Below are 17,721 nucleotides of genomic sequence, written 5' to 3' on the forward strand. Positions count from 1 at the left end.
TGGCTCTGAGTTTGCCCACTTCAAGAGAAGTTCTTTTATTCCATCAAAGAATGTGTTGATGTGTGTTATTCCCATTGCACATTTGTAGCGATGGGAAACTTTATTTTTGGTACTGGGAACTGAACTCATGACCTCACACTTGCCAGGCAGACACTGCCACTGAGCTACATGCCTAGCCCTAAAGACTATTAAGAACAGAGGCAAATCTGCTTTCTCAGACTACAGAGGGTATCTTACTGTTTTGAGAAGCCCTATGGCCACCCATTTCTGGGACACAAAAGTGGCAGAAAACAAAGTTATTCTTGGTTATAGACTTCACTCATCTTTTTCCACCTTGATTTCAATGAATGAGTTCAAGTCCGGACAGCAGGTTTTGTGGGACTGATCAAAAGAGGGGGAAACGGGTCCATTCTCGGGGCCTCCCTCTTCTTCTTCTTGGAAATTAGGATTGTAAAGCTCTGGTGGAAGGAGCTGGACCTCTGCAGAAGGGAGTCTGTCTGAGGGAGGGCCATACACGCGGTTGGCTTTGGTGCCGTGTTTAGAGTTAGCATCCAGGTGGTAGCAGAGCTCCGTGAGGCGCTGGGCCCGGAAACGGGGAGGACGGGCCACCCAGACCCCTGGCTCGTTCAGACTGTCCTCTTCATCTGACATCAGTTCTTCAGTCACGTCCTTCCACAAGCATTGGTCCTCAGGCCCAAAATGCCTCATGATACTGGATCGGTTGGCAAAAAGCTAAGAAGGAGCCCAGGACAAAGAGCAGGGGGGAAGAAACAGACTGGATTACAACTGGAGAAGGAACTTAGGTGGGGAAGGAGGCGGAGTAAACCCTGTGCCTCAAGGAACCCAGCCCTTAGGTGGTATCTTAGAATAAACTCACCTCTTTCTCCACCTGCCTACATTCCTGGGGGTCAGCCCTATTCTCAGATACCATGTTCTCTGGCCCTTCCCACCAGGGTAGTAAGATTTAGAGTTCAAAGGCCAAGGATGCTGCTCAGCGACAAAGCACTTGCCTAGCACACATAAAGCTGTGGCTCAATTGCCAGCACCCAAAAAAAAAAAAAAAAGCATTTAGGGTATTCTGAGAAAGGCCTAAAGACCTACCCTGTATCGGCGACTTCGAAGTTTCTTTTCTTCTTTTTCTTTGAGACCTTTAAAGGGGTTTAGAGAGTTGCGGTACTCACGCCTTTTGGTAAGGAAGTAGGCCACACAGGCTCCTGAGGAAGGAAGAGAGAAAGCAAGCAGTAGGCTCCTCCAGAGCAGCCCTTATTCCTGCCCTCATGCTGAATGGGAAGCTGGAATCACTAGACAGTGGGCTTCCTTGGCAGAACCACCAGCGTCTAGCACATTCCAGGTTAGCACCCTGTGCTCACCTCCAGCGCCAATTCCCCTGAGTATCTCCCCCTGCAGAAAGACTTGGCTGGGCAGGCTCAGTGTGATACAGCTCTGAAATTTCCAGCTACTTGGGAGGCCGAGAGGTAGCAGGATTGCAATTTTGAGCCCTGCCTGGGCAATTTATTGTGTTTCGGTTTTTTGTGTTTTTTTTTTTCCAGAACTGGGGATTGAACTCAAGCCCTTATGCTTGCCAAGGAAGCACTTATTCCACTGAGCCATCTCCCTGGCCAAATTGTACATGCCATCTTTTTTTTTTTTTTTTTCCTTTTTTTCTCTTTGTGGCGGAACTGGATATTGAACTCAGGTATTCCCTTGTGCTTGCCAGGGAAGCACTTATTCCGCTGAGCCATCTCCCCGGCCCCCCTTGCCTGGGCAATTTAAAAGAATTTATTTTCAGCCTGGCCCTGAATTTGTGGTGATCCTCCTGTCTCAGCCTCCTGAATGCTGGTATTACAGGCATATACCACCACACCCAGCTAAAATAAATTTTTAAAAGGACTGAGAAGTTAGAGCAGTGGTAGAACATTCCTAAGTTCAATCCTTATAGTAGGAAAAAAAAAAAAGCCCGCTGCTCCTGCACCCCTTCCCACATTAAATTATACCCATTCTTACTCTGCCAACAGCTATGTCCAATACTTTCAGTATAATTTTCAGAATACTTTTCAGGGTTAGGGGCAAAACCAAAAGTGAGCAAAGAAAATACCCAAGACCTAATATTAGGGATACAAGGCAGGCCTAGCTTCTGACCTTAGCCCTTTTTCTCTCCCATTTTCATTTTAGATTGAGCAGAAGAATAAAAAGACAATCTGAGGTAATCCTGTAAATATATTATAGCCGAAGAGAATAGTCAAAACACCCACAGTGTTTTCTCAGCGCACTGTTTTCAGCAGCCCCTCCATCATGCCCCACCCGCCCCGTTATGCCTCTGCTCCTCGGACAGAACCCAGGAGCAGGAGCAGAGGGGAGAAAGGGCAGGCGGCAGTGAGCATCTTGTTTTACCTTTCAGCTCCTTGTCAGTGTAATTGTGGGGACTGGTCACCAGTTCCTGCTTGAGCTTTTCCAGAAGGAATTTCACAACTGAAATATTCCACGAGGACTTGATGCTACACAGAGACACAAAGGATACGGCGGTCAGTTCTTTGGGAGCAGGCAGAAGCACCCAGCACCAAGCAGCTTTGTGGCAAAGTCTTCTCCTTCTCAGAGCCCACATGAGGGTCCCAGTGAGAGCCCAGCCTCAGCCTTGTTGCTGGACTGCAGCTTCCGCCCCTCTTCCTTCTCCTTGGCAAAATACTTGGGGATCTTTTTATAAGGAACCATACCTTTCAGACCCATTGAACCTCTTCTCATTGGTGATGTGATTATGCACATTGTGGACCAATTTCTAGAGGTGAGAAAAAAAATCAGAATCAAGCCAGGAGTGTATACAGTGAAAACCCTCCTCTGATCCCCTAGGGTGAAAAGGCTTTGCCCCAGCCAGATGTAGTGGTGAAAGACTGTGATCCCCCCACTCTGGGAGGCCAAGGCAGGAGGACTGTGTGTTGCAGCACAGCCCGGACTATCTATCATTTTATTTTATTTTTTTGTATTTTAGGGAATGGTCTACAGAGTGTTCAGGGTCTCATTACTAGATCGGACTTGTAGTGATGCTCCTGTTTACAGTCTCCCAAGTGCTGGGATTACAAGTGCGTGCCACCACACCCAGTCTCAATTGTTGTCTCATCAAGCCCCTGGGATGGGGCCAGCACAGCAGGCCCTGCATCGAATCCTGGCCCCTGCACCTGCTTGCAGGCACTTTAATCTGAGCTATTTGGCCAGCCTGTAGTAAAATTAATGACCCAGGAAAATGTACAGCTTTGGCCACGGCTTTATATATCCTTTCCCACATTATCACTATTCCCTGAGGTATAGGCACCATGGTCTGAAAACAAAAATCTAAAATAACAGGAACGTGAATTGGAAAGCATATAGAGGACCCTGTCACCAACTACATTTCATGGCATTAAGCAGGCTGCTTTGTCCTTCAGTTTTGTTCATGCACATCCAGTGAATGCTTCTCCTTTGTGAGTCAGGGTATTCTCATCTTGAATATCTCGAGGGCATTTTGTTTTGTTTTCAAGAGAGGTCTCATCATGTAGCCCATGTTGGCCTCACACTTGCCATCATCCTGCCTCAATCTCCCAAATGCTGAGATTGCAGCAGACTAAGGGCCTGCTTAGGCAAGTACTGGGACTGGGGTTCAATCCCCGGCACCACATGCTGCGCAGGCCTCACCCCCTGGGTGTGCTGAGCTGGCCACCAAGACCTAGGATGGGGGTGCACGCCTATAATTCCAGAGCTGGAGAGGCTGCAAACAGGAGGATCATTACCAGTCCAAGCTGTGTAGTGAGGCCCTGTCCCAAATCCATAAGAAATAGGAGGGGCCCAGGAAGATAGCGCAGTGGAATAAGTGCTTGCTGGACAAGCACAAAGTCCTCAGTTCGATCCCTGGTACCGCAAAAAAAAAAAAAGAGAAAAAGAAAAAAATACACTTAAGAAATAATACACTTAATACACTTAAGAAATAATACACTTCAGAAATAGGAGGCTCTCTGCTGTGCCTGCATCTCTCTTGTAGATTGGCACCTGCAGCTCAATCTAACTCATCAACTGAGGGCTGGTCAGAGGGAGAATTACTTCCTGGAGTAGAACACTGTACTTCTACAAATAAAACCCAACACAGTGTGATAATTTTTCTCCACCTTCTTCTTTTCCTTGTCTTTTTGAGACAGGGTCTTGCTATGCAGTTCAGGCTGGCCTTGAGCTCATTTTTTGGTAGCAGAGGCTGGTCTTGAACTTGCAACAATCCTCCTGCCTCAGCCTCTCTAGTGTCCTTCTCCTTTTCAAATGTAATACTTGGGATTGAACCCGGGCCCTCTGAAATCTAGCTAGCCCTTTGTATTTTTTTATATTGACATAGGGTTTTGCTAGGTTACAGAGTCACCCGGGCTGTGCTCGAACTCCAGATACTCCTGCCTCAGCTTTCCCGTGTGTTGGGATTACAGGTGCACATGCACCACCATGCCCAGGTGGTGCTACCATTTTTAGCAACCCATGGCCATTTATAATATTATAGGGTTTATTCTGCAACTTGTACTTTGAATATTTATGCAGAATTTTACATTTCTTTTGGTTAGATTTAGTTTTGTTGTTTCTGATTATATTTTCATCCCAGAACAATGAAAGTTACCCAGTCAGTGAAAGTTACCCAGTCCCAAGCTGACAAATCCATATCCGGAAATCCCCAGCTCCTCCTGCTTCTTTTTATTTTTTCTGCTCCTGCCTCTTTGGCTGGGTGGCCGTGTGTGTGGAAGCACTAAGGAAAGTACTGTTAGCTCTTTGTAGCTGCAGTCTCCATCTTGAAGAAGCTCTGTGATTATACTGGCTTTATATCTGACATAGTTCACCCTTTTATTTTATTTTATTTTTTTTTAAACATTTATTTATTTATTTATTGTATGTGTGTGTGTGTGTGTGTGGCCAGCTCAGCCCACCAGGGGGCGGGGCTGGCTGGCATGTGGTGCTGGGGGATTGAACCGTGGTCCCTGTGCTTTGCCAAGCTTGTTCCAAGTAGGTGCTTTAGACCACTGAGCCATCTCACCAGCCCTAGTTCACCCTTTTAGATATCCAAGCCTGAGAACTAACAAAGAAAGAGGCAAATGCAAGAATTTGAGTTTCTCAACAAAAGGAAAAAAAAGGAAGTTACCTAGCTCAAGTGGTTTGGAAGAGATGAAGTGATAAAAACCAAACTCGGCTTGAAGTGGAAAGAGAAAATACTCAAGACAATAAGTGTTAAGACTGCAAAGGCTGCTGGCTCATCTACCTCCTGAGTGGGCTAAAAATAAATCCATTCCCTTAAGGGCTGGATGGGATCTGAGCATTCCAAGGAATTCGGGGTTCTGACTTGGTCTTTCTGGTTCACAGGATCCTAGCAGCAATCCACAGGAGCCCCAGCAGATGGAGGAGATCCCACTTTGATTCCTTCCCAGAGCTAGAGTCCAACAGAAAAGACGCAACTAACCCGCCCCCTGCAAACCCTCAGTCTAGCACAAGAATATTTCAAACCTTGCTCTATGATGGGCCGAGAAATTCCAAATGGGCCTCTTCATACTTTTCAAGCGTGGTAACAGGGAGCATGATGAGCCAGCAACTGTCCTGCCACTAGGCGGGGGTGGCTTTCAACTGGGTTACTTTAGGGGCCGGGGAGATGGCTCAGTAGGATAAATGCTTGACTGGCACACTCAAGGATCTGAGTTCAATCCCCAGTTCCGCAAAAAAAAAAAAATCAACTGGGTTACTTTGATTGTAGGTAAAGAAGCTCTAGTTAAGCCTTGCCCACCCTTGTTAAGATGTCACTCCTGGGGGCCAGGGAGATGGCTCAGTGGAATAAGCACTTCCCTGGAAAGTGCAAGGGCCTGAGTTTAATCCCTGGTTGGGGGGGGGGGAAGATGTCACTACCCCTTCTCTACCCTTGTTAAGATGTTATAGCTACTTAAGCAGACAAAGAACAAAGAACTAGGCCAGATGTGTTTCTGATCTGTACTGATCAAGGAAGTGCATTTGGACACCGGTGGGATGGGTCATTTAAGATCTGTAACCCGGGAAGGGTTTTTTTGTTTTTTTTTTGGCAGAACCGGGGATTGAACTCAGATCCTTGAATTTGCCAGTCAAGCACTTATCCTACTGAGCCATCTCCCCAGCCCCAAGCATGAATTTTTTTTTTTTTTTTTTTTCTGAACCGGGGATTGAACTCACCCTTGCACTTGCCAGGGAAGCACTTATTCCATTGAGCTATCTCCCCGGCCCCCGGGAGGGGTTTGATGGCTGGCTTTATTAATAAACTCTGTTCTTAACTTTCAATTTGACATGGAAGTAATCTCACTGTTTTACCACAAGGTCCCCAGATCAACTGAACTCACCAAAGAGAAGGAAGAAGCTGAGAATCTCAAGGCTGGGGATGTGGCTCAGGGGTCCACCACCTGCCTAGCATGCCCAAGGCCTTGAGTTCAATCCCCAGTAACAGGAAAAAAGCCAGTTCTTGATACTATACCTGTCTTTGGAGACAGACAGGAGTAGAATGGAAGTGATGGAAAGTCCTGACTTTGTACAAATTATTATTATCATCACATATTTACTTATGATTTAAATACAAGGAAGGTTCAGGAAACCCCTTGAAATGCATTTCTAGGCTTATTCCTTCATTCTTTTTACTGGCAGCTGGACTAGGCCTGCTGGGCAACAGATCTGTGACAGCAGCTAAACTCACCCCTTGTTTTATTTATTTATTTATTTGATACAGTGTCTCACTATGCAGTTCAGACTATAGTGAACCTCCTGTCTCAGCCTTCCCAGTGCTGGAATTACAGATGTGCACCACCACATACAGTTTCAGGGCAGCACAGCATGCAGTACTGGAGATCGAAACCAGGTCTTTGCACTTGCCAGTCAGGTACTTAGACTGCCAAACTGTCTCCCTAGCCCATCACCCCCTGTTCTCGATAAAATGTCCTTGAACATAACCAAATTCAAAATGATTAGATACTAGTTGATACTAGTAATGAATGGTGTCTTTCATGAGAAACAAGAATCTCTGGTGGAAAAATAGGTCATATGAAAGAGAAAAGAAGCATATGGGGGCCGGGGAGATGGCTCAGTGGAATAACTGCTTCACTGGCAAGTGCAAGGGCCTGAGTTCAATCCCCGGTTCCGCAAAAAAAAAAAAAAAAAAAAGAAGCTTATGGTCTCTCAGCTGGCATAGTAGCATGCACCTGTAATCCCAGATATGGGAGGCTGAGGCAAGAGGATGACTGTGAGTTCAAGACCAGTCTGGGCTATACAGTGAGTTCAAGGCCAGCCTTAACCACATAGAGACCCAGTCTCAAAAAAACCTAGACCAAAGCAAAATGAAAAAAGAGCTCTCAGGAAAAAAAAAAAAAAAAAAAAAAAAAGACAAAAGCACTACAAATAAAGGATGTATAAATGATGAGATTTTCAATCTTACTCAATCTGTAAGAAAGGGAATGGGCCCCACCGTAGGGTAGAAGTTAGGTTGGCTATGAGTGATGATACCCACTCCCAACTACAACTCTCCAGTTACTTCCTGCCAGTCATTAAGCAGAGACTGGAAACACAGTCAACAGATATATGGCTATATCTCTATGCTTATCAGAAAGAAGATTTAGGAAGCACAATTGATCCACAAGACTACAGAAGAAAGTTCCCCAACTCTACACTACTGACCTATCAGCCGGTACCTGTGGGCACTGGAGGGCCTTGAAGGATGTTCAGCAGAACACCTGGCCTCTTCCCACTAGGTGTCAGTAGTCTCCTGCCCTCCCTCTATTAGCCCACACATGGAAATATCTCCAGTGGGTTCCAAATGCTCCCTGCAGGCAAAAGTGCCACAGGTTGATAACTACTGAGGATATCTAAGATTGGGTCAGAATGTTCCTTTGTCTGTCTGTCTGTCTGTCTGTCTGTCTGTCTGTCTGTCTGTCTATCCATCTGTCTGTCACTCAGGTTTCATGCAGACCTAATCCAAGCCAGTCCTTTCCCTGCCAAGAGCTCTTGGAATGACTATATTCGCCAAATCTCTATAACTGAGCCGAGTGTAGACTTTTCCACCTAAGGAGCCCTTGCCACTTACCCAGCATGCTGCTGATTATCTGCTCAGTCCCTTAGAGATGTTCTCACTGAGACTGTGGAATACTAGAAGACATGACATGGTTCCCGACTTATGAAAGGGAAGATGTCACCTTTTCTAGAAAAGCCTAAAAAGTGTGAGTGATATAATAAAATGTACTGGGGCTGGTGAGATGGCTCAGTGGTCTAAAGCACCTACTTAGAACAAGCTAAGCTAAGCAAAGCACAGGGACCACAGTTCAATCCCCCAGCACCACATGCCAGCCAGCCCCACCCCCTGGTGGGCTGAGCTGGCCACGCACACACAAAATAAATAAATAAATAAACAAATTTTAAAATAAAATAAAATGTACTATCTATACCCAGGGCTACAGAATGCTCTCCTTGTTCCTTCCACTCCAGTAGGATCTGGAACACCATTCATTATCTCCAGGAGGCTTAAAATCCACCCACCCATCACTCTGTAGCAACAAAGCTCACTTACAGAGAGGACCAGATCCCGCTTGCGCCTGGAGTTCTTCTGCCCGCTCACTCGGGTCCTGCATGGGGAAGCAGTGAGTCCAAGAGAGTGTCTCAGGTCCCCAGTGCTCCCCTGGCCAGACTCCTCCAAGGCACCGTCCAACGCAGCAGCAGCACTGAGCACATCCTCAGGACGAGGTGGTGGGAGTTTGGCTCCATTTTCTGGCCCTGTCTCTGAAGATGCTCGCTGGATAGCCAGTTGTGTGGCTGGCGAAAGCTGTTTGGCATAAGCAGGGACCAGCACTCGCTGCACTGCACCCTCAGAGGCCACATAATCATCCACCAGCTAAGAACAGAAAAATGAGTGGACTATTAGCCAACCACGCATAGGGAAACCTGGTCGGACACCATTCTTTGAACAAGACTAGTGTGGAGGGTGGAAAAGAGGGAAACTGAGCAGGCCTCAATGCTCAGTGGCTCACTGCTCTGGATTCCTACAGGCTCAGTGGGCAAATAGCTTTAGTGTATACTGTAGAGGGCCTCTCCTGTTGGGCTGTCAGCATGGGGCTGCTTCCATGTACAAGGCAGGTTTCTGATGTTCTATGAGCAGTCATTTATGGCTTGCTCTTGGGTATAAAAGAAATGTAACAAGGGAAGTGTTTTGTCTAAAAGGGGTTGGGGGGCCGGGGAGATGGCTCAGTGGAATAAGCGCTTCCCTAGCAAGCACAAGGGTCTGAGTTCAATCCCTGGTTCCATCAATAAATAAATAAATAAAATAATAAAAAAAATAAATAAAAGGGGTTGGGGAAGGAAGGGATAGCAAAAAAGGATAAGTCCAACAAGAAAGGACCAAGAAAATTAAATAGTAGCAAGAACAAAGGGGAAATAAGAGGAAAATGAGAGGAAAGCAGGGAGACACAAAGTCAAGAATCCCTAGAGAGGCAGGCCCAGGTGAGTTCCCCTTGCCTACCCTTCGTTCCCTTTGAGGGGCATCTGTGCCCTCACCTTGATCCTGGCCCGGTCACACTAGGCCGCTGCGGCCCTGACATCCGGCTGATTGTCTGTGCCCTTATTCAAGGACACATAGGGCAGGGAAAGGAAGGAGGGGGCAAGGCAGAGAGGGAGAGGGAGAAGGAGAGGAGGGGGCATTTCTGAAGCCAAGAAAACAAAACAGTGAAAGTGGGGGAAACCACACACAGAAAGAAGCGGGGGAGGAGGCTGAGATTTATAGACCTGTGAACTGCGTTCTGCGCTGTGAAATCTAATTCCATCCTGTCGCTTGGAAGCCTTCCCTGCCTGAGCAGAACCACATCTCAGTACACTGCCTGGCCTGGTACCTCCTGCTCCAGTTTCTCCTCCTTCAGGCCCAAACCGCTGAGAGTCCTGACCAGACACCCACTAGGGAGGAAGCAGCAGTGACAACTGCCACCCAGCTGCGGCTTCGGGAGAGCAGAGGCCAGGGCCTTTGGTCACTCCCAGCCCAGCAGACAGACTGGCATCTTCTCCCTCTGTCCACCTTGTCTGTTCTGCTCTGTGCTTTCCTGGGCATGGGCGCCTTGTCCAAGGGAGGGGAGGTAGAGGGCAGCAGAGGGGAGGTGGAGAGCCGGCAGACCTCTCCCAGCTCTCAAGCGGTGCCACATCTGTTATTTTCATCTCTATGATCCCTATAGTTGCTCCTTCTCTTTTCATGCTTCCATGTGCGACATTCTTCAGTTTCTACTCCACTCAGCCAGGATTTTCCTGCTCATATGGCCCTTATGCAGCAAAATCCTGCAACAGCACCATGTCTTTTCCTGCTCACTGAATAAGCTTGCCGGCTCCTTCTTTGCGTCTCTTTTGCTCCCTCTGTGCCAACCTCTTATTATTTATTCACTTTCAGGTGTCCATTTCTTTTGCTTACCCCACTGCCTCGTCTCCCCCAGCCCCATAAATTCTCCTCTTTCCACAGACTCACTTTTCTTACATGCGGCTTTGCTTCCTCAGACCTCTCATTGCTACTGTCTCTTCCCTTCCCTGCCTCCTCCTACCCTTCCTCTCCCTCTCCCTTTCCTCCTCTGCCCCGACCCCTCCCCAATCCCATCTCACCATACCCAACTCTTCTTGGCAGGCAGAGGCCCATGATAAAATATGAATGAGCCGTCTGTGCATGGCGGGCGTTCTCGCCAGGAGAGGCAGAGCCCGCACAGCAGCCAAGACAGCTGTGAGGAGAAGGTGCCATGCTGAGCGCCTGCGAGGGAGGGCAAAGTGCCCAGCACCACCACACCTGCCCCCAGCCACTTGTCTAAGGGGCAGAGGGGCCAGCGAGCAGGAAGAAAACAGGAGTGTGGACCAACCCTAAAGGCAGGTGGAACGTGCCAGGTGTTCTCTTCTACTGCAAATAAAAGCCAGGCTTACATGTGGAATGAAAAAGCAAGGAAGGAAAAAAGGCGAGACAGGCCGGGAGCAGCTGCACTGCTGTGGTACTCACGGGGTGCAGCAGTGGGGGCCCCTCGCCAGCGGCCAGGGAGCATCCTGGGAGCCGCAGGTCTCTCTGGGGGGCTGGGAAGCCCAGAGGCCCAGACCCCACCGCCGAGGCCGCCCCCAGCAGCTCCTCGATCACCACCTGCACGCTGCTGCCCACGCTGTCACACTCCTCCTCCACGGCAGACAGAGTCTTGCAGGCGTCGCCAGGACTCTCCTTGAGGGGCCCAGTCTCCTCGGGTGCGGGACTGTGGGCCCGGCTCTCCCCATCGTCCTCAGGGCTGCACACTTTCCCTTGTCTGAGTTCACCTACTTCCTCCTGGAGCCGCTTTAGCAGCTCATTGTTGGCCCGGGCGAGACCCAGAGCAGCCTCCGCCAGGCCCACAGCCTTATCCACGCGCTGGTAGATAACATGCAGGAGCTGCTCGGAGCTCTGAACTGCCAGGCCATGTCCAGTCACCGTGATGGGGGTGCCAGGAGGAGGGTTTCTACCCTGGGAGCCCGCGCTGCCACCGCTACTCTCGCTCTTACAAGCACAGCAGCAGCATCGGGTCTCACTGCCGCTGGGAGGGGAGAAGAGAATGGTGGCACTGAAGGACATGGCTGAGGAGCTCACTGCCCACCGTGCTCACGCCCTGTGCAGCTCTGAAAGGTCCTCAGGTCGGGGGACCTCAGGAGGCTGGAGCCGTGGTCTCCTTGGAGTCACTGAGGAAGGCTAGGGGCGCTGGGCTCCAGGCCCTGGGCTCTGCGAAAGAGGAGAAGGCAAGCCGTGTAGGGCCACAGAGTCCATGGCGGCCTCTCCTCAGCCTGCAGAAGGCAGAGATGCCGCCTCCTACCAGCAGATCATGCGCTCCCCCAGCACAGTGTACTTCTGTCCACTTCCCCCTACTGAAAGGGGGCTTCTGAGGAGCGCGGCTTCAGAGGGTAAAAGGCATTCTTCCTGCACCCCACCATGGAACTTCCCACCACTGCGTCCTACAGAACAGAGGGCATGCGAGAGGCCCCGCCGGCATCTGGAAAGATGAAATTAAGGAAAAACATGAAGATCTGTCTCTTCTTCCTTCCCCCTTTACCATAAGGGCAACATTGCATTTTAATGATTTAAGGCTTTGGAGTACTTCACGTAGGTTATCCTCTCTACACGCCACTAGGAAACATGTATCTCCCAAGATCAAGACAAGAGACATGCAGAGAAGTTACGTCTTTTTCAAGGTCAGAGGAAGACAGCAGAAGCTGTTATTGCTACTTTCAATCTAGAGTTGTATTTCTTAAAACCGATACCACTTTTTGTTGACATGAAGCATCATTATTCTATCCTCTATAATTTTCTTAAGATGCATTCAGAGTAAAATTCCTAAATAAGAAATGTATCAAAAAAAAAAAAAAAAGAAAAGAAATGAAAAAAAGAAAAAGAAAGAAAGAAATCACTGAAGCCTCCACATGTTACCAACCTCTCACTGTTACGTCATTAGTGCTTCAGGGATGAGGATAGGGAAAGAAAAGCTGGATCAGGGACTTGGGCTGGGTGACCCAGGGCATTATAATAGCCTTGCTCTTAGAATTGTAAATTTGAGGGCTGGTGAGATAGCTCAGCCGACAAAGCGCCTGTTTAGGCAAGTGGGACTGGGGTTCTATCCCAGGACCACAGGCTATGCCGGCCCCACCCCCGGGTGCACTGAGCTTGCTACAGGGTCCAGGTATGGTGAGGCATGCCTGTAATCCCAGTTCTGGAAAGGCTGAGAACAGAACGATCACTAGGAGTCTGAGCTGTGTAGTGAGACCCTGTACCAAATACATAAATTAAAAAAAAAAAAATGTACATGTGGGCCAGGCATGGTGGTGCATGCCTGTATTCCCAGTACTCTGGAGGCTGAAGTAGGAGGCTGCTGTGAGTTCAAGGCTACATAGTGAACTCAAGCCCAGCCTGAACCACAAAGACCTTGTCTCCAAACTAATAAACAAACAGAATTGTAACTGTGGGCCACCAGCCCAGCCAAGCCGCTGCCATCTCGAGGCCAGCAGCTAGCAGCTCACGGAGATCACCTCTCAGTCACTCCTCTCCACTCATTCTCCACAAAGGGAAGAGCTGAGGCGCTACAGGAATATGGACCTGGCAAGTACCACAGGCCCCTCTATAAGGAGAAACCAGGTTGGTCAGGGATGAACTGATGGCCCAGGAGAAAAAATAAATCAGATTGTGGTGGGGGCTCTGATTTGTAACACTGAGAACACTCCAAGGGACTTAACAAATATTGTCATTTTCTAAATGATTATAGAAAAAATAATGCTGCCTGAAGCTTTGTGACAAAACCTTTAGTGTGTTTACAAATCCCTAGGAGATATATTTCTATTTTATTCATCATAAATTATATCATAACACCAAAATTAAAAGTAGGTTAGGGAAATTTTCCATATATATATTTTTTCTTGAATCAGTGATCTCATTTCAGAAATAGGCAATACCAATGCCTCTGAGGTACTAACACATAAATCTGACAATGCCTTTTAATTACATTTGGTTATTAAAGAATAGTCTTTAATTTGCTCTTTCACCCTTTATATTGAAGAAACAGCTTTTCTATGGCACATACTCACTTCTTGCAAGAATTTAACTCAAATCCATTTACAGCTTTCCTGTCATTAGAGTCACTGGAAGGCATAGCTAAGGCTGAAACTAAAGGTTAAACCAAATTAAAACTAAAGGTTAAAGGAAAGCACTAAGCAATTCTATGTCAATTTATGGATGATTCACTTATGTGAATTCTTTTTCTTCCTAAATAAAGGCCTACACTCCTCTTAAAGATTTGTTTCTTGTTTTTGTTTTTATACCAACACTGTACAAAGAATTTAATCGTAATTCCATACTACCCCCCAAAATACATAAAAGATGTGGTCTCCAACTGTGTCGTGGCTCATTTCCCTGAGCATCTGCACTCCACTCGAGTGTGTTGAAAATTGCCCTCTAATAAACCCTCATGTCTCTCTCTTTTTTTTTTTTTTTTTTTTTTTTGTATTTTAGTAAGGGTCTACAGGGTCTGCAGGGTCTCACTACATAGGTCGGACTCATAATGATTCTCCTGTGTTGAGCCTCTCAAAGAGCTGGGATTACAGGCATGCGCCACCATGCCCCGTCTCAACTGCTGTCTCAGTGTGCCCCCGGGGGGCGAGGCCAGCACAGCATGCCAGGGATCGAACCTGGCCCACTGCTGCATCTGCCTAAGCAGGCACTTTAATCCACTGAGCTCATTGGCCGGCCCTCCTCATGTCTCTTATCTTTTTTTTTTTTTTTTTTTTTGTGGAACCGGGGATTGAACTCAGGTCCTTCTGCTTGCCAGGGAAGCGCTTACTCCACTGAGCCATCTCCCCGGTCCTCATGTCTCTTTAAAAGAAAAAAGTATCTTAATATTAAACATGAATACCACAAGAGAAAGAAAATTATGCTGGTGATAGTACATGATGGTGCATATTGCTGGCTAATTGTTTATTGGGTTTCTGGTTGTTTCTCTTTTGCAGTGTTGGGGATAAACCCATGGCCTCAGGATATACTCCACCACTGAGTTCCTCCTTTGGTCTTAAACACTTGCCAGGTGGGTTCAGTATTTATAAAGTCAGTAATTAAGATCCATGAGGTTGAGATGCCTGGTAGGATGTCCAGTGCATTTCTGGCATCACAGTAACAGCTGCTATACTTAGTTCACTTGTCTTGTACACTAACTCCTTGCAAGAGGCTTTCACCTCTAGCAGTGTTATGCTTACCTCAAGACTGTCTCTCCTCTTAAATGGCTTCATCTGGGTCTTTCTTTCTCTTTCTTTCTTTCTTTCTTTCTTTCTTTCTTTCTTTCTTTCTTTCTTTCTTTCTTTCTTTCCACAGGGTCTTGCTATGTAGCTTAGGCTGCTCTTGAAATCCCAGTGATCCTCCTGCCTTAGCCTCCTGAATGCTGGAATTAAAGGCATGGATGATCATGCCTGCCAGATGGTCATCTTTCTGAAACAGGATTTTTTAAAAAGAGGCAGGGCTGGGGAGACAGCTCAGTGGCTTAAGTGCCTGGTTGGCAAGCACAAGGTCCTGAGTTCAATCCCTGATACAAAAAAAAAAAAAAAGAGGCAAATTGATTGCATCTTGGGAGGGTGAGGCAGAAGTATCACAAGTTCAAGTCCCGCCGGGCAGTTTAGTAACTGTGTCTGAACATAAAAAATAAAACAGTGAGTTCAAGGCCAGCCTGAATTACATAATGAGGCCCTGTCAGGAAAAAAAATTTAAATGGTAATAATAATAGAAGCACTGGACATGTAGGTTATTGCAAAGCCTCAGGTTTAACCCCCTAGTGCCAGGAAGAAAGAAAAAAAAGAGACAGAAAGAAAGAGGAAGCGCCGCGAATCTGAGCAGATCATCTCACTCTTCTGAGTCCAGCTTTCCCATCCCTGCCTACTTTGTGTGATTCTGTAAAACTTGTCCCTAATGCGCATAGGGCACCTAGAGCCAGTGTTCCACAGCCGGCAGCTGGCTGATGTTCTGACGAGTCCTAAGTGTGTCCCCGCTCTGACACAACATGATTCCCTAACTTTGAACAAAATGCAATGCCTTGAAATAGAATTTCAAGGGGGCCGGGGAGATGGCTCAGTACAATAAGCACTTGCCTGCCAAGCGCAAGGACCTGAGTTCAATCCCCGGTTCCACCAAAAAAACCCAAAAAAACCCAAAAAAAAAAGAAATAGAATTTCAAGAAATTTACTTCTAATTTTAACTTTTTTTTTTTTTTTTATACTAGGAACTGAACTCAAGACCTTGCACTTGCCAGGAAGATGCTTATGCCACTGAGGTTAACGATGAATTTCTAAGATTCACGTTTACAAGACTGCCTTTGGGCTGGAGAGATGGCTCAGTGGTCTAAAGCACCTGCTTGAAACAGGCTTGGCAAAGCACAGGGACCGCGGTTCAATCCCCCAGCACCACATGCCAGCCAGTCCTGCCCTCTGGTGGGCTGAGCTGGCCACACACACACACAATAAATAAATGTAATAAAAATAAATAAATAATTAAAAAAAAAAAAAACAAGACTGCCTTTATACATACAAAACTTTCCATGATGCAAATCAGAAAGGTAATTTTAAAAAACTATGTTTAATTTACTTGTATCATGACCTGGCCTTAGGCTAAGGGTAATACTTAACTCTGCTGGTCTTTGTTTTATTATTAGACAGGGCCTTGCTATAGTTCAGGCTACTATATGTAGCCCAAGCTGACCTTGAACTCTCAACAATCTTCCTACCTCAGCCTCTCAGGTGCTAGGATGACAGGTATGCATCACCATGCCTGGCTGCTGGTCTTTAATGTTAACTAAGTTTTCCTCTTGTAAATTCATTCTATTTTTTTCTTCTTCTTTTCTACTTTTGTATCACTATACTGTATGTCCATTTTTTAAAATGCCACATTAAGGTCATTAAATAGTTGTTTCTCAAATTAATTTGTCTGTAAAAATCTGGTATACAAAAAAAAAATCAAAAAAAAAATCTGGTATAGTACAGTATGGCACAATGTACATTCAAATGACTCTTTTGGTTTCCATGGACACCACAGCTGAGTTAATTTCCCTGTTTCCAAGACACTCCTTACCTAAAGTCTAAAACATAGAAAGAAGGGCTGGTGAGATAGCTCAGTGGAATAAGCGTCCCTTTAGGAAAGCACAGGGACCAGGATTCGATCCCCAGCACCACATGCTGTACCAATCCCATCCCTGAGCATGCTGAGCCAGCTACTAAGACCAGGTATGGTGGCACACACCTATAATCCCAGTGCTGAGGAGGCTGAAAACAGGAGGATCACTACAAGTCTGAGCTACATTGTAAGACTCTATACCAAATACATTTTAAAAAAGAAAAAAATAGTATTTCTAATTATTCTCTGTATTTATGCTAAAGACAATCCAGGCAGGAGTGGTAGGGCATGCCTAGAGACCCATCCCTCAGGAGTCTTAGAATCTTTTTTTTTTTTTTTTTTTTTTGGCGGTACTGAGGATTGAACTCAGGACCTTGCATTTGCTGGGCAAGCACTTATTCTACTGAGCTGTCTCCCCAGACCCCCGCAGGAGTCTTAGGTATGAGGATTGCCATGAGTTTGAGGCCAGCCAGAGCCAGAGTTATACTGTGAGAACCTGTCTCAAAAAACAAAACAAAACAAAAAAACAACGGACAATCACCAAATGGGTTGCTACATACCAAAGAGTGAGAATACATAGTCTTTTTATGCAAGGAGTTCACAGTCTATTTGAGAACAGCAATGTCTAAAGAATGTGGGATGGCCAGAGACGATGATGGGCATCAGTGGGTTCATGCAAGTTCAAGGGCAACTTGGTGAGATTGTCTCAAAAATGGGTGGGGGGATGCAGTTCTATGGTAGAGCATTCCTGGGTTCTATGCTCAGTACAGGAAAAACAAAAACAAAACAAAATGAACCATGAGATGTGTTAAACCTAAAAAACAAAGCAAGCCAGAGATGGTAGTGCATGCCTATAATCCCTGTTGGGAAAAAAACTAAAATAATAATAACTAGGGAGGCTGATGCAAGAGGATCGCTGTTAAGTTCAAGCCTGAACTGCATAGCAACATTCTGTCTCAAGCAAAAAAAAAAAAAAGGAAAAAATAAAGCAAAATACGTTAAGAGCCTAAAAATATTGTATAGACTAAAGACTCTTGAGGAGTAAGAATAAAATTGTCTGAGGATGAGTTTTTTTT

At 46.4% G+C, this 17,721-nt stretch overlaps 1 protein-coding gene across 2 annotated transcripts in view; it reads right to left on the minus strand.

The window, feature by feature from the left end:
* Positions 1-59: 59 nt before the first annotated feature.
* The window catches only part of CUNH14orf93 (chromosome unknown C14orf93 homolog), a 26,439-nt gene continuing 8,777 nt past the window's right edge, over positions 60-17,721 (minus strand). The window contains exons 2-8 of one of the 2 annotated variants that reach the window (XM_004646651.3): positions 11,936-12,002; positions 10,997-11,904; positions 8,555-8,875; positions 2,712-2,773; positions 2,392-2,495; positions 1,102-1,214; positions 60-732 (exon numbers count right to left, since the gene is read on the minus strand). In XM_004646651.3, coding sequence (XP_004646708.2) covers positions 316-732; positions 1,102-1,214; positions 2,392-2,495; positions 2,712-2,773; positions 8,555-8,875; positions 10,997-11,590 — 1,611 coding nt within the window. In that variant the 5' untranslated portion in view covers positions 11,591-11,904; positions 11,936-12,002 and the 3' untranslated portion in view covers positions 60-315. Of the gene's footprint in view, positions 733-1,101; positions 1,215-2,391; positions 2,496-2,711; positions 2,774-8,554; positions 8,876-10,996; positions 12,003-17,721 lie in introns of both variants that reach the window. The other variant, XM_023706928.1, reaches the window with a different exon arrangement.

The sequence above is a fragment of the Octodon degus genome, unplaced genomic scaffold (genome assembly GCF_000260255.1).
Source record: "Octodon degus isolate 3935 unplaced genomic scaffold, OctDeg1.0 scaffold00276, whole genome shotgun sequence".
In the NCBI taxonomy this organism is placed as follows: domain Eukaryota; kingdom Metazoa; phylum Chordata; class Mammalia; order Rodentia; family Octodontidae; genus Octodon; species Octodon degus.